Raw genomic sequence first — 15,793 nt, 5'->3', positions numbered from 1 at the left:
TTGACGAACCTGGGACCCCGGGCAAAGCTCGTATTTTAATGAATTTTGCGAAGAGGGGATTTCACTAAATGTAGAAAACACAGAAGCGGAATTTCTATCCTCAAGCTTTCCATTGAAAGATTTCAAGACTCTCTCTACAGATCAATATGAAAAGTTTCGAATTAAAGTGCTCCTCGGAGTCCACAGACTCGGAAGACCATGAGACACTACTTGACGTTCATGATCCATTGTATAGAGATTCTGATACATTAACTACAAAAATTTCAGAGTGCTTTCGATTTTTGACATCATGGCGGTTGGTTTTGGCTGTTGCCTGTGCCATATATATTGTTTTTTCGGCTCCTTTGCTCATAATTATGAGCCAAGATCGTACTCTCCTAGTACCATACTGTTTGTGTCCATCGTCCCTGAGAATATACTTTTCCATTGACAACATTACAGCACCGGTCAACGGTATGATATCATATGAACGGCACCCTTTGTACTTTGGTGAAGATCCCAAGTTTGCAGGAGCACCAGAAGATGTTGATGAGGCATGGGACTACCTGCTAGAACGTATGTAAAACGATTCCCCTTCTCTAAACTTCTTCACTTTTCACACTAGTAATTGATTGCCAGCCATCAATATCCGCACGTCTAAAGAGGAATTGAAAAAGGCTCGTGCAACTTTCAGCAAGGATATAGTGCAATTAACAAATGGAGACTACGTCTCAGTTCTCTCGGTACATCATGAGCTTCATTGTCTAGTGAGTCATCTTTCGTACGAGCAGAACTTGCGTGCCTGTTCTGTTGTAGCTAGACTTTGCCGCACGTCTAACTGCGCCGCAGAACGCATTGCGAATGAACATCTTCCATGATTATTACTTTCCAAATGCAACAGCAGAAGAAGAGGAGTATAACATATTACACATGAGTGAGTGATTTCAGTGTCTTTCCTTTGTGAATCGTTGGCTGACAGCTTAACAGCCCATTGTGTCGATACTATCCGCCGTAGCCTGATGTGTAAAGCAGATGTCGGCCTATATACGGCATATTGGATCGGAGACCATAATGCTTTCCCCAACAAAGAGCTCCGGTCAGAATCAGAGACGGTGTGTGTAAATTGGGAAGCAATTGATGCATGGTCAAGAAAGAGATTGCTTCCAAAGTACAAGTATAAAACTCGGCCGGGGCCATTTGAGATATATCCTCCGACGGCGTAGCAGCTTACGAGCGAAGATTGAGAGAATGTTGGAAAGATCTCGCGAGTATCGAAAGAATGGTAACCAATAGGAGAAGGTCAATATGTGTGTGGGGACACAGAAATGAAATGGGAACTGTCCTGTTTCTAGTCATTTAGTACCGTAGCCACCGAATATAGTTTGTGCATGCAGATATTGTAGCAAAAACACCGACTAAATCTTCCACGTAAGATCTTACATTCTATGCTCAAATCAAAACATTCGCTTCATGCAGTGAAATCTAATCACTTGGAATATGATCTGCCACTTATACAAAATTGTTAGTAACGTACGATCACTGGAAAATTTCCGGTGGGCTGCATTAGGATACGGGGTGAGACGACGTTGTCATCAATAACGAGAACGGAGGGGGCGAGGGAGGGGCTAGAAAAATATTATCTGCATCAACCACCGAGCTTCTTACTGGCTCTTAGCTTTCTGTTTTTTTTTGGTTTTTTTTTTTCAAAACACCTTGTTTACCCCAATTGTAAGCTCAGCCTTTAATCTCTAGACGAGCACATGCTTGTGCATGGTTCCGTCATTGACACGGCTTAACGCATGGTCGTATTGCTTACTGTAAGAAGCGAGACTTTCGGCCGGCACAGTTTCCTTCTTTCAAATGGTTTGTGGAATGATCGCTTGCATTGCCTGATATATTATAGTATAGATTTATCAAAAATGAAATAGAAATTGAAGCAAAATCTTAAATGAGAGGATTTCTTCCAATCAGGTATTCTATCTCATGGGTTAAGATGATTCCCAATTAGTGATAGCCTACCCAGTTCACCGAGTCCAGATGGCACAGCCTGTTATGGAGGACAGCATGCTCAGTTATTGAGAGCGTCTGAAATGATATCAAAATGCCGAGGCCCTTACTCAATCAAGAGGCATTCAATATTCTGATATTATACTCTTATAATTCAGAACTTGAACTTTTGATTTTTCTTTTTTTAATTGTTACGTGACGGTTGTTACCCACTAGTGGCTCACGCGCACTAGCCCTGTATATAAAGACCTTCTTACTTAGAATCTTCTTAGTTCTTTAGTTTTAGATTCTAAGTGATTGAATTGACTCCGTTTACGACTTTTCCGTCACATTAATATTATATTAAGATTACAAGAAGCTTTCAACCCGTGTAATTTGAGTCTTGATTTCTTGTCTGATTAATAATAAATTAAAAGAGATTAAGAAAAATAAAAAGATTAAAAAAGAAATAAAATTGATTAATAATTATATATCAAATATATATATTCTAAAATAAAATTAAATCAGTAAAAGAATTAAAACAATTTAAAAAGTTAAATAAATTTATTTTTAAAAAAATTTAAAAAATATAATATATATTATTACCAAATTATATAAAATAAAAAATTGATTCAAAATTTAAATTTCAATATAAATTAATTTTTTATAATTTTCAATAAATTCTTTTTAAAAATAATATAATTTATTATAATAATATTTAAACCTTTTAATAATATAATAATATCTAATTAAAAAATATATTAAAAAAATATTAATTATATAAGTATAAAAACTATATGTAAGTATATAGGCTAACCAGAACGGGTTATGAACCTGTGACACCAAGTATTTAAAAAAGATAATTATTCCTATAGATTAAACCTCATCCTATAGAATAACTAAAGTGAATTCTACTTTCAGGATATCAATCACATGGTATTTTCACTAGTATTGATGCCAGTACCTCGGCAACCGTATCATATAGTTCGATAATCTCATACTTTCAGTTCTCTAGGCAAAAAAATACGAATATTATTGATATATCTTACTGAAGTTTCACTTACACATATAACTTTTTATCGACAACTACCTTCCCTTCCACGGCATAAATTTTTTTTCCGAGCACACAGTGTTTCTTAAAGTGCTTCGCACGTCAGTTATTGTCACCACACGTCCTTTGAGAGTCTTCTCTTGCAAATAAAGGCTCTTCCAAGTTTCATCTAGCTCAGGGAGACACAACAATTTTTTTTGGATCAAATATGACCGAGGGTACTGCAGAGTTCATAGTTTCAGGCCTTTCCGAGCCTTGCCAGACTTGGTACAAAATTGTCGGTGACCTCAATACATCTAAAATACCATTAATTGTAGTCCACGGAGGACCAGGAGCATGCCATGAGTATCTGCTTCCATTGGAAGACCTCGCAAAATATATTCCTATCATCTTTTACGACCAAATCGGCAATGGGCTATCGACTCATCTACCAGACAAAGCTGGAGATGAAGTATTCTGGAGCGTCGCACTATTCCAAAATGAACTCGATAATCTCATAAATCATCTAGGATTAAAGGATCGACCGATTGATGTCTGCGGACACTCATGGGGTGGAATGCTCGCAGCCGTATGGGCATCTGACCCAGCGAGATCAAGAAACCTCCGACGCTTGATTATCTCAAGCAGTCTGGCTAGTATGGAGGTATGGAAGATTGGTCTCAATACACTCAGGAAAAAACTTCCGTTAGAAATTCAAAAGGTGTTGGATCATGGAGATGAAAGCAAGGATTACGAGAGCCCGGAGTATCAAGCTGCCATGGAAGTCTTTTACCAGCGCCATCTCAGTCTTGCTAGACCATGGCCAGCACCCGAAGTTCAAGCTGTGCTGAACTGGTTCGCAAGGGATGCGACTACGTATGGTACTATGTAAGGCTGTCAGTTCTCTGCTCCATGTACATTCGCTAACAATAGTCTAAGGTATGGCCCTTGTGAGCTTGTCCCCAATGGAAATCTTCGCAACTGGACGTCGATTCCGAATTTGGGCAAAATCAAGGCTCCGACGCTTTTGATCAATGGAACTGAGGATGAAGCACAGGGTGTGGCAATGCAACCATTTTTCGAGCATATTGGGAAGGTTAAGTGGATCGTTTTGGACAACGCCGCACATTTTTGCCACGTTGATCAACGAGAAAGGTTCATGAAACATTTGAAATCATTCCTAGTAGACGCTTAAAAGCAAGCACATTAGGAACTTTGTTTAATTGGTGGTAGTAGATATGACCGGAGGAGACCGGTGTTTTCACAACATAATTTTATCCCACATGCATACAGTGCATCTAAATTTCACCACCCCTTTATTTCATGCATTAAATGGATTTACTATGTGATATTCCTGTAGAGAATAGTTTTCACAAGCATAATATTGAAATTTTTGATGAAAGCCATTTCACGGAGAATCTGCATGGCAATATCACTTCCTAATTGCGTAAATATTCAATACAGTGGCATCAAACACCTATACGTTTCTACAGTAATCATATTAGGAGAATTCCTTCAGCAAACAACCCCATTAAAAGATTCTGAGTCATAATCCCGCCGAGTACAAACAACGACCGACAAGTAGGTGCAGGCATTTGTATTAATCAACGTACATCCGTCAACAGATAGTAAAATTGTGTGATGCTACACTTGATATGCTACAAGTTAGCAGCGACATTTGCACAGGATTCGACTGTCGTCTGCCTCTGCGGCACAGCACCCAAAGACAAATTATCGGGGTTCCCTACGTCCCCCAACTTTCTTCCAAGAATTCTTATTCTTTTCTCGAATCGTGAATTACAGTCATGGAAAATCAGAGCCGAGAATCTCTCCCATGGAATGCCACCGAAGAAGAAACTGAATGTCTCATTCATGAGATTGATGGGATTCCTATTACTGCTTGGCTTCTGACATTCACGGGTACTATAGCACAGCTCAGAGGCTTCGAAACTACAATAGCATAGCGTAAGACTCGATATCCACAAAAGGTCACGTTCTAATGAATAAAACAAAAATATCTTCAAAATTCATTTGGGAATAAACTACTTCTTAGCGCCTTATGATTAAGAAATTGCACAACAAAGATGATTGATAATGCGTTCTTATTCTTCTAATACCTTAATCCAATGCCATTTGCATTACTCTTGGATGCGCGCGTTGGCCTATACAAAACGATGCTCCTAAATTTTGCGGAAGTAACCCATATCTCCCATGCGTATCGACAACAATTAAAGAATATATGAGTAGTCATACTTGCTGAGTACACAGTATTGTTTGTGACGGCTATTCTAAGATCACTAAATCATGGAGCTGGTCCTGAAGATCTTATTACCACAATGGTTTTGACTGAATTGGCCCAGGGAAGCCTGTCTACGGCTATATATCACTTCATTAGGATGACTATTCATGCTTCTACTCCATTTTTACCATCTTTGCATCTGCTTCTCCCTGGAAGCAGCATATGTTAAACTAAGATATTATTCTATTGTAAATTTACTACTTATTGCAAGTATTCTTCATTTCGTTTGCGAATCAAGACCATTTTATGCCTTGCATTTTTCATGTTTCTTCTTCAGCTTCTGTATTTGAATTCCTCTCCGGGATTGAGACTCAATGTATTGACTATTCATATTTCATTCTGATAGTTTGTTTCATTTGCCACAGTTTCAAGACTTGCAGATAGGTTTTTGCGAAAATATTATACCAGTGCTTAGGAAACGGAAGTATTAAATAATTAGTCTAATATCATTTGGCTCGATGAAATATTTCGTATCGCATCATCTCTGTTTTCGCTTAGGACATTACCCCTCATGCACACTTCTCTAAATATCTACTTCGCAAATTATGAATCGGGACAAGCCCTGAAAGGCCAATTTGAGCACTAGAAGATGAGAAGAAAATAAAGCTACAGAGCAAATCAATCGCAAACGCGCAATGGCAAGAAGTCATACGCACAGAAACTTCAAACATATATTTATCTTACTCATATACCAACCAATCAACACACACTCACAATTTGCTCCCACCCACGAGCTAAACCCTTTATTAACACCCCATTATATCATTAACCTCTGTTTCCTACTTCACAACAGCGTAATAGGCATTAAAAAGTATCAAGCCCCATCTCTATCCCTCCTTATCCGATCGCCTCCTGAACTTACCACCATCCCTACAAGATAACAATTCACTAAGGCATGTACAACCAGGTGCGCCAGAAACCTTAACCCACTCATTACGCAAAAGCACTCCCGTTTCCAGAGCATCAGTATCCAAGTCCAACACAAAAGTAAAATCAACCAAATGATGCTGTAATATTAATTTTCTCAATCTGAAAGTTGTCTCCCGATTTCCTCCTCACGCGCGATAACTAGCTTATTAACACCCTTCTCTATTGCTCGAAAACATTTCTTAAATCCAAGATCGTTGCAATATTTTTCGTGAAATGAGGTATAGCTTAAACAACAGGATTCGCAATCTTCATCTTTGATGGGTCATCATTTCTGTAATTGCTATTTGCTGATTATGCCACATCATGAATGGATGCGCATCATCATTTTTACAAAAAGCAAAAGCAAAACCTGTCCCATTGTATCTAAAAGCATCCTAAGCTCCTCACCATCTAAAAATGAATAATTTCGCAATTATTTCTAAAATCGCTCCGCGCAGGAGAAAGAAATATTGTCTGATCAGAAAAACAGTATAAATATATATACTATCTTTTATAATCTTATCTTCGTCATTGGTATGTGCGAGGAGGAGATTTTATAAGAGATCTATTAAGCGCAATTGGAGATTATAGGCTGAAATGATAAGTGAACCGTGGTATTTGTACCTTTGAGCTGCTGCGTCACGCTTTTGGTGAATTCTATGTAATTGGATAGCCAGCTTGCGTAGTTCTGAGATAAGAGAACGAAATATTGAGAGAAGAACGATGGTAATTGAGAGGATATTAATCATTGTGATATATTTTGATGTTGGTTGTGTTGCAAATTTCTTCTGTTTACTCGCACGGAGGAGGCCCGGGGTGTTGCGGTACATGTTTCTTCTTTCTAGTGATCGATATTTGTCTTATTTAAGCGTTAAATGGACCTTTTAGTTGATATAAGATGGTATTTGAAGAATTTAAGTCACGAAAATTACAGAAAAACTTTGAGTTATGGACTTTATACTAGATATTGTGTACCTTCTATACCGTGACATCGTGACTGTAAACGCTCAGCTCCCACTAAGCGGCCAGGCCAATGTACTGCTAATACGATATTTTGCGTCTCATATTGATTCATAATTTTCAATTACAATTTTCCTATCTGCGAAGAGCAAAGCCGCGCATCCGTAATTTTGTGAGAAAAAAAAACTTCAAATTTGCAGTTAGCCGCCAGCATTGGCGCCAACTAAGGCGCTTCATTGTATGGAACCTTTGTTGGCATATTCTCATATTTCACCATGGAGCAACAAAATTTCTGGATTCGATAGTATTGCCAAAATAAATGTAATCCGATCTAGCTTAGCTATTTTCCAAAGTTCAAAGATATAAAAACTAAGTTAAAAAGAAGTATAAAATACAAATAAATATATCATTAAAAAAGAAATTAATCAGATCTCATTTATAAACTCAGAATAATTATTTCTAAGAAAATTATAAAACAGAGAATTTTACCATCAATATCCAAAGGGGAATTAAATTAATCAATCTCAGGAGGATGGATGCTAGGGTTTAAGCTCTAATTTGTTTTATAAATTAATTTTACAATCTAAATATTCATTTTTTTTTTTTTAAATGAGATTTTCTTTTGTAGTGAATATTCTTCATCTTGATTGTGTAAAACATTTTATCTTACATCCAAATCCAAATCCAAATCCAAATTCGAATGTCGAATGTCGAATCTTCATGAAAAGAATTTGGGGAATAAGAGGTGGGAAGACAATTATTGAGAAAAATTAAAAAAAAAGTATTACTGATTAGGTATTTAACGAAGAAAGTAAACGATGTATATTTATTTTTATTTCTACGTTCATCTGTATCTCGCATCTTCCATCCTTCATTTCCAGTCTCCCATCCACACTGTACGCAGAATATGAATAATAAAAAACAAATTAAAAAAGAATCATCTAACCACCCATCTCCCTTTAGCTAGAAATATGTATGAATAACCACGCAAATAAGTAACCATATGAATAACCATTCCCCCACAGCAAACCCCAAACCCCCATTAAAAAATCAAAAAAATGTTTCCTCCCCGTACCCTCCACTAGATCTGGCTATAGTAAATATAATCTTAAGCAATCATGCAATCATCGGGTATTTTTGTAATCTTATCTGTATGTATCAGATAATTAGGAGATAAACTCCTCACTGATCTCTTCTGATGTATAGTGCATACCAAGCTACCACTCTTTAGCTCGTTTCTCATCGCTCATCGCAAAATAATTCGCTACCCCAACCCCACGGCAGCCGCAACGGAGTCAACTTCTTTCAACTAGAAATATTTCGCTTAAACCCCTGTGATGAGACTTTTGTCACGGTTGTTTGTCTCCGCCAGCGGTAACTTTCTCATCTCCATTTTTTGACAAAGGATCTGTGGGTGTGAGTTAATGACCACCAGAACCCTTAGTATTACCTGAAATCTTCTCCGCATTCAAATGATCTGTAGTCTTACCCATCAACTCCTTTTGAAAAAGTCCTTCATTCTCACTTTCATCCCCATCCGCATCCCCATCAGATTCAAACCCAAGATCAATTTCATCAGGATTAATCTTATTCTTCATCTTCATCTTCTCATTCTCCTCCATCTTCCCACTCCCCTCCATATCTCTCTTCTCTTCAATTCCACCTTCCTCCCCTCCACAAAAACCCTCACAAACACCCCTCGGAACTTTCCCTAAACCCTCATTCTTCTCATGATCATGATCAAGATCAAGATCACAATTACCACCTCTCTGACTACTAACCTCGCTATCCAAAATAGCTTTCTCGGTATCTGCACCCGGAACAAAATATACATTCGTATCCGCATTTCCGATTGCCAAATTATTTCTGAAGATTCCAAGGGTTTGGATCGCAGAATTCGACGCATTTGAATGAATAGATTGTGTAGACTGAGTCGCAGAAACAAGCGGTCCTCCAAAATTAGCCGCGACATTTTTTGTAGGTTTCATTTGAACCGGAGCTGGGGCTGGAGCTGGGACTTGAGCTTGGCTCTTGGGAGGAAAAGATCCAGGCAGATCATCCCCATCCCCATCATCATCATCATCGACAGAAACAGCAGAAGAAGCAAAAGAATGAATGCTATATTCTGCGGAACTGGGATCTGGGGATTTAGATTTATTTGTGTTTATGGGGGGGAGTGATGTGGTTGAGATGGTAAGACGGGGTCTGGGGGTGGAGTTGCTGGAGGTGGGTGTGTCGGGTATGAGTGCCGTGGCGTTTGGTATTGTAGATTTGGATGTGGATGTGGGTTGAGATGCATGTGCAAATGCTTTTGCGGAGGCAGTTTCGAGAAGCCATTGCTTTCCGGTGATGATTTGAGGTCCGCGTTTTGGGGTGACGAAATTGGGGTCTTCATCTTTTTCAGGGGCATCGGATGGTGTTTCGATGCATATAGATGTGGACTCTGTGCTTGAACCTTTGTGTTGTGCCTCAAGTTCGGAAGTTTCAATCTCTTCGGGACATTTGCTGTTATTCAACTTCGTAGCCTCTTCAGTGCGGCAACCAAATTTTCCGACCGGCCTATTATCTCCCAATCCATCAACTCCATCACTTACAAATCTCCCACCTCTAGCCCCAAATTCCGTCCTCGGAAACATAGGTTTTCTCTTCTCAGGCTCTTTCTCCAATTCCTCCAACTCCCCTTCACAGCTATCTCGCTCAAATTGCAACATCAATCTGAAATCCTTATAACCCCTTGAACTAGAAAACAGTCCAAACGCACTACCTGCCTCATCCATACTTGCAAATTCCATTCGGAGAGTTCCCTCTTCATCAATATACCATTCCAACAAACTATTCGACTTAAACGCATTTCTGCCAGCTAAGTCGCTCTCGAGACCTCGAAGCGAGATATTTTGAGGGAAATTGCGGATTGTGAGGATACGGGTACGATTGAACTCAAAAATTGCCTTGATTTTTGCAGGACAGAAGGGGAATGTAGGGGTATGGAGATGAGTGATAATTGCCTTGGCTACATTTTCCTCCTCACAGTCCGATGTACCGAAAGTGATAGGATGAGCATTGGCATATTCGACATAAGCCTCCGCATCCGCCTGATTAATAAACGTGATGAGCGCAGAGTTACTCCCCAAAATATTCATCGTGTCCAGTAAAACCGATGAATAAATTCTCCCACCTCGAACACGAGCAAGTACATCTCTCAAATCGATATCCTTTGGGAGTCCACCAATATGTACCCCACGCAAGGTATCATGATCATCTGCCTTGGGAACATAAACCACTCCATATCTGAAATAATCAGGGAATTTGTGTTCTCTCGAATCAGAAGCTCGCATGTGAGTGTTAATTTCATCATCTCTCTGTTGTGGTGTAGCCCAGATACTCGTACCTTCGCTCATATCTGGGGGAAACTCGGAAGATCTTGGTCCATTGGGTGCATTGCGATTGTTGAAACGTGCATAATAGTTATCACGATTAGTATATCCACGATTAGCATAATTATCACCACGAACAGCTTTCTCAGGAGAGAATTCAAATCCAGATTTGAGAATTGCGGGAGTGGGAATGTTGATGAAGTTAGCGTCGGCACGTTCTTGATAGAGAATTTGATCTTCGATTTTGACTGGTTCTTCTTCTTCGTCGGAGCTGAGGACATCATCAAGAGTATTGAAATTCTTGATGTTTCGTTTTTTGGGAGTTGAGGGGAAGGTCGGATATCCTCCTGGGACGGTTAAGCTACCGTCTTCAAGTCGACCCAAAAGCACCACATTCTCCTTTCTCAATTTCTTCACCTCTATCCGTAGCTCTTCCAATTCCCCAGTATCAGGATCCCTTAAATTCTTTGCAATTAGCTCCGAATTATTGGAAACATTACCCAAGGCTCTAGCAATAATCACTGAGCTCTTGATAGCTTCATCCTTGTCTTTTGTAGCATGAGCGAGATCGTTCTCCAAAACCGCTATGCGAACCTTGAGGCTTGTGATGAAGTCAACCTGAGAGTTTGAAAAAGTTTGACCATTACCATAGTGCATGGAGTTAGGAGTCGATGAGGAAGTGAGATTTGGGACATAGTTGCGGCTTTTGTCAAGGTTAGAAGACGCAACACCATTCTGGAGAGATGAAGTAATGTCCATGTTTCCGTAGTCTTGATAGATCTAAGGGATCATGTGTATAAGTTTCACAACAGGGAAATTGTCTTCTGCGAGACTGCAAGTCGAGAAGACTCCTGGATGATGGAGTTTTCTAGATTCTGTCTTAAAGATAAAATGTAAGTGATGCAAAATGGAAAGCAAAGTAGGAATACTGGCGAAACAAGTGTGAAAGTATGTTAAAGAGTAAGTAAGTATTTGTAGATAGTAGAGGTAAACAAGGTTGCGTGTTGTAGAGGAGAAGAAGAATGGAGTAAGAAGAAGAAGAAGAAGAAGAAGAAGAAGAAGAAGAAGAAGAAGAAGGTTCCTTGAAAAGATTAGTAGTGGTTGAAAAGATAGAGAGGATTAGAAGAGGAGAAGAGGGGTTTGTGGATATAGTGAATCAGTCGCTCATCTATGCATGCTCGAACTCCTCCAAGAGGAAAGAAGAGGAGCAGGAAAGTGAATTTGGAAATTCCAAGAGCTATAGCTATTCTGAGACTGCATTTCAAGATGGACTTGTAGTAAAAATGTAAGATCAAGATACTCTCGAGGAAGCGCGTCTTGAGAATCTGCCCTAGGTCAATCACAACACCGATACCATTCATTCCATCCAATTACAAGTATTAATACATCATAGAAACTGAAACAATAGACAATATCATATACAGCTAACAATCAGCCCTACAGAAGCATAAAATCAGTGAATAACTATTCTTATGGTTTGCGTAGCACTAACATGGTAGAATTTACATCTTAAAATATCTTTGTAAATTTCAATTTATATACCATTTCAATAATCATTAAATTCCCTGAAAACAAGAACCTTTGGGTGTTACTAACTATATACGTTTTGCATCAATCCTAAAAGGTCTCTGCTGTATTGACAATTAGAGATGAGAAAAATTCCTCGAAAAAATGAAGGTAGATGAGAACTACTAGGAAACCTTCCCACTTCACTGCCCAAAGCGAGATATTTCCACTAGATTCACTTGCACTGGACAAGAGATGAATATGGAAACTTCATTAAAATACCAGTATCTGATACCTCCTCAAAAATATGCTCAATAAGACTCAAAGGAGTCACTCCCTTATGTGCTGCATAACCATCCAGTTGCGGGTATCAACAAAGCTCCATCCATTATATATCTTCAATACAGACCATATGTCTTAGACTTTTCCCGAAAAAGTATATTCCCAAACCTAACGCCTCAATCATGAATTCCATCATGACTTCAATCATATGCTACAAGATCCAATATTTCAAGTTCGTTGCTTTTTTTGAAGACCTCTGCTTTCCCTTTTACCCCTTGTTGCTTCTGCCGGTGTAGATGTCACAGTCGTCCGAGCTGCTTCTTTATGATGTCCTCCTTCAGCAGCATTCATAGCCCCGTCTCCGTATCCGTATCCTCCTGTTGTACTTTGTAGTTGATGTGGTCCTAAGGCAATTGGAGGTCTCATTTCGATCTCCCTCTCCCTCTTCCTTAGATATCGTCTTCTAAAATAAAATGCTAGTAACCATATACCAGATATTCCGACAACAAGGACAATAAGCATTGCGACCCATTTCACATGGCTAGATAACCTTTGAAGGAATTAGCTGTTTGTAATAATTTCTTTTGTGTCAGGATTGCATACCAAGTTGGATTTGAATTATTAGAACTTGAGGAAGAAGTTGCTGAACTTCCACCACTCGATGCAGTAGTTGATGCCGATGGCGTGTTACAATATTGCTCGTACCAAGTTTCAATTGCTTGTAAATCTGCAGTCGACGTACAACTCGCGGCACCGCACACAGAAGAAACTCCGGTTGTTCCTGTGAGGAAAGGTTTTAATCTGGCATCGGCGCAAAAGCAAGAACTAGAGACATCGGCGGTTTGGGGAGGAACGCAAGCTCCTTGAACATCAGAAAGAGGTCCACATTGTGATGCGCAGGAGGGAAGGTCGGATGAAAACGGAACGATTGCGCCATCTGACAATTGTTGGGCACCAACAATAGCAGGTAGAATTGTCGAAGCAAATAAGAGGATGGGTCGATACATTGTTTAAGTTGTCGCCAATGGTCTTCGCGATTGCGATGGTAATCTGCTGATAGCTTCCAACTTTCAACTCTCTTCCCACCAATTTCGTATCGCTCGAGAATCTCTATTATCGTCCGGTGTCTATCGCAAGAGGCTATCGTAGAATACGGGTAGAAAGTATCTTCAAAGGGACCTAAAATAGGTTGAAACCTAGCGTTCGAGTCTGTTGATGGATGGATAGATGGGTAGATGGATGAATGATGGATTTGACGCAACACGATTTATCGTGATGGTGAGTTCGTAGTCCAGGGATACCTGTACTACCTTATTCTTATTCGCACCAAGTAATTTCGGTAGTTAGTATTCTTGGGAGGATATGCCAAGGTCTTGTTCAAAATGGATGGATGGATTTACATATAAATAACGACAATGAAAGAGAGTGAAGAGTGAAGATACTGGATTATATGAACGAATGTGATACACAGTTGGTTTGGGGGTTTGAGGGTTTGAAGGATTTGGAGGAGTAGTTGTTGTTGATGTTGTAAAAGGGTAAAGGTAGAGGAAAAGGGCCAGTGAATGGTGAATGTGGAGAGAGAATTAAAAAGCTGAATGCAGCTTTTTTGCGGGGCTGTTGATGGGTGAATTCTAGAAGCATGCCATACTCCATGAACCCCCTGTGACATTGAAATGTTCCCATCATAAAAATACGAGACATTCACTATCGCTGTGCACGAAATAGGTATTTACAGTCGAGTATATCTTCTATGTACAGTACATTGGTTACATTGACATTGTACTGAATATATGTGTATAACCTTATATCCTATTCATTTTCCACCACTCTATTCCAGATGCATCCATTCATCGGAAATTTGAAGTTTCCATTTTGTTTCTTCTTCCCCCACAACTTTTCGTATTAAAGTGGGTGAAGCAAAGCTGCATGGTCTACTCCGTGATTCGCCCTTTGGAAGAGTCATAGTGGACATGCTAGGTAGTTTTGAATCAGAAATAAAGTAATCGAGGCTTACTAATTATTTGTCGCTTCATAGTTACTATTTCAGCTCAGATCTTCTATCTTGTATTCGATACCACTCAACGTTTCACAGACCAAATCATAGCCGACAATATCCGACTTCTCACTCTAAACGTTACGGATTACATAGAATCTCCCATAGCGTTGAGCGTACGGGGCTCGGATGTCGGGTTTTACTTCTACAGTGGGTGTGTGATTGAATCGGGGCCGAATTCCTTAAGATCACAACTCAACAAGCGAGGATAAATAAATACAAGTCAAGACGTTAGTGCGCAAATCTGACAAGTTGAGAAAGCCGTTGATAATTGGTATTTGTGCAGGTTGATTTGAGAATTTGATAATGATATTGTGGTTTCTGCTATTCCATAACTAAATGATGGTGGGAATTTCTAACGGGGAAAAAGGGGGGATACTCATGACATCATGTAGTTGTGATTTCTGAAGTATCAAGTCGCCATGAAAAGCTTGTATCGTGGACTAGTTGTCGCGGAGGGCAAACTGTACAAAATGTAAGTCTTAAATTATCTTCATATATGGATATTTCTGTTTCAAATGACTCTATTACACTATACAACAATGATTTGAACGAATGTATGTTTCAAACATTGGACGAGTGGCCGTTCTCAGTAGAAAGAATAGCCACCATTGAAAGATAAAGTGATCGATTGAGAAGACTTTACACGCAAGGCAGCCCTATCAGTAATAAAGACGTTTCATCATTCTGCGGGGGAGAAGTAAGAACATACATTTTTCCAATTCCGCTCACCTATTAAGGAATATTACATCCATCCACCGCCTGGCAGAATCTCAAAAGTTTTGTTGCATATCTGCTACAGGGCATTGAAGCCTAGAGATTCCTATAAGCCTCCATAAACCCTAGTCCAACTCTTCCATTTAATGCTTGTCTATTCTATCATTGACACACCTCTTTGCTTTATCAAAAATGTTAGTCGGCCTTTCGTCTCGGCTGTCTGATCTCGCATCCATCCACATAAGTGATCTATCACACATTTCCATTTTCAACTCAAAGCTATTTACCATTTCACTACCCAATAAGCCCTAGCAGTACTCTACCCAGGGCAAAAAAAAAAGCTACAATCCAAATCACCATTCTGGAATCCATCTGCCCCATGACCGCAGGAATTAGACAAACCGACTAACATACAGCTAGCACCTAAATCAACACATATCAAGATCTTGAAATCGCGAGAAATAGCTGATAAATTCTTTGGCTAATCATGCAAAAGAGGAGACGGAGAGTATTCACTTCCGGAGTTGATGTGCTTTTGTATGTAAATACGTCATATATTTTGATAAATTATCAGATTTTGGATGGAGCTAACTAACCAATTGACTCTATGACTGATTAAATAGTGGACTATACGCATAGAACGATGATTACGGGAACTAAAGCGGGAAAGGTATACATACGTACTTAGATGAATGCTG

General features: G+C 39.3%; 6 protein-coding genes across 6 annotated transcripts; 2 read left to right on the top strand and 4 right to left on the bottom strand.

Moving 5' to 3' along the window:
- Nucleotides 1-356: 356 nt before the first annotated feature.
- SS1G_12776 (predicted protein) lies at nt 357-1,272 on the top strand (the record flags this gene model as incomplete). Its single annotated transcript, XM_001586151.1, has 4 exons — nt 357-390; nt 442-555; nt 967-1,091; nt 1,219-1,272. 4 exons carry the CDS (start codon nt 357-359, stop codon nt 1,270-1,272), a joined length of 327 nt encoding a protein of 108 aa, XP_001586201.1.
- Nucleotides 1,273-3,224: 1,952 nt separating this feature from the next.
- On the top strand, nt 3,225-4,190 carry SS1G_12775 (hypothetical protein; the record flags this gene model as incomplete). The annotated part of the gene is made up of 2 exons (XM_001586150.1): nt 3,225-3,883; nt 3,935-4,190. 2 exons carry the CDS (start codon nt 3,225-3,227, stop codon nt 4,188-4,190), a joined length of 915 nt encoding a protein of 304 aa, XP_001586200.1.
- Nucleotides 4,191-4,653: 463 nt separating this feature from the next.
- Nucleotides 4,654-5,246, bottom strand: SS1G_12774 (predicted protein; the record flags this gene model as incomplete). The annotated part of the gene is made up of 2 exons (XM_001586149.1): nt 4,654-4,945; nt 5,113-5,246. The coding sequence occupies 2 exons, from the start codon at nt 5,244-5,246 to the stop codon at nt 4,654-4,656; spliced, it is 426 nt and encodes a 141-aa protein (XP_001586199.1).
- A 1,203-nt stretch (nt 5,247-6,449) lies between these two features.
- On the bottom strand, nt 6,450-7,033 carry SS1G_12773 (predicted protein; the record flags this gene model as incomplete). Its single annotated transcript, XM_001586148.1, has 2 exons — nt 6,450-6,504; nt 6,828-7,033. 2 exons carry the CDS (start codon nt 7,031-7,033, stop codon nt 6,450-6,452), a joined length of 261 nt encoding a protein of 86 aa, XP_001586198.1.
- Nucleotides 7,034-8,584: 1,551 nt separating this feature from the next.
- On the bottom strand, nt 8,585-11,194 carry SS1G_12772 (predicted protein; the record flags this gene model as incomplete). The annotated part of the gene is made up of 1 exon (XM_001586147.1): nt 8,585-11,194. The coding sequence occupies one exon, from the start codon at nt 11,192-11,194 to the stop codon at nt 8,585-8,587; it is 2,610 nt and encodes an 869-aa protein (XP_001586197.1).
- Nucleotides 11,195-12,553: 1,359 nt separating this feature from the next.
- SS1G_12771 (hypothetical protein) lies at nt 12,554-13,332 on the bottom strand (the record flags this gene model as incomplete). Its single annotated transcript, XM_001586146.1, has 2 exons — nt 12,554-12,875; nt 12,929-13,332. The coding sequence occupies 2 exons, from the start codon at nt 13,330-13,332 to the stop codon at nt 12,554-12,556; spliced, it is 726 nt and encodes a 241-aa protein (XP_001586196.1).
- Nucleotides 13,333-15,793: the final 2,461 nt, after the last annotated feature.

Source organism: Sclerotinia sclerotiorum, genomic scaffold, assembly GCF_000146945.2.
Source record: "Sclerotinia sclerotiorum 1980 UF-70 scaffold_22 genomic scaffold, whole genome shotgun sequence".
Classification (NCBI taxonomy): Eukaryota; Fungi; Ascomycota; class Leotiomycetes; order Helotiales; family Sclerotiniaceae; genus Sclerotinia; species Sclerotinia sclerotiorum.
The sequence above is the reverse complement of the archived record's forward strand: the minus strand, read 5'-3'. Positions and strand labels throughout refer to the sequence as shown.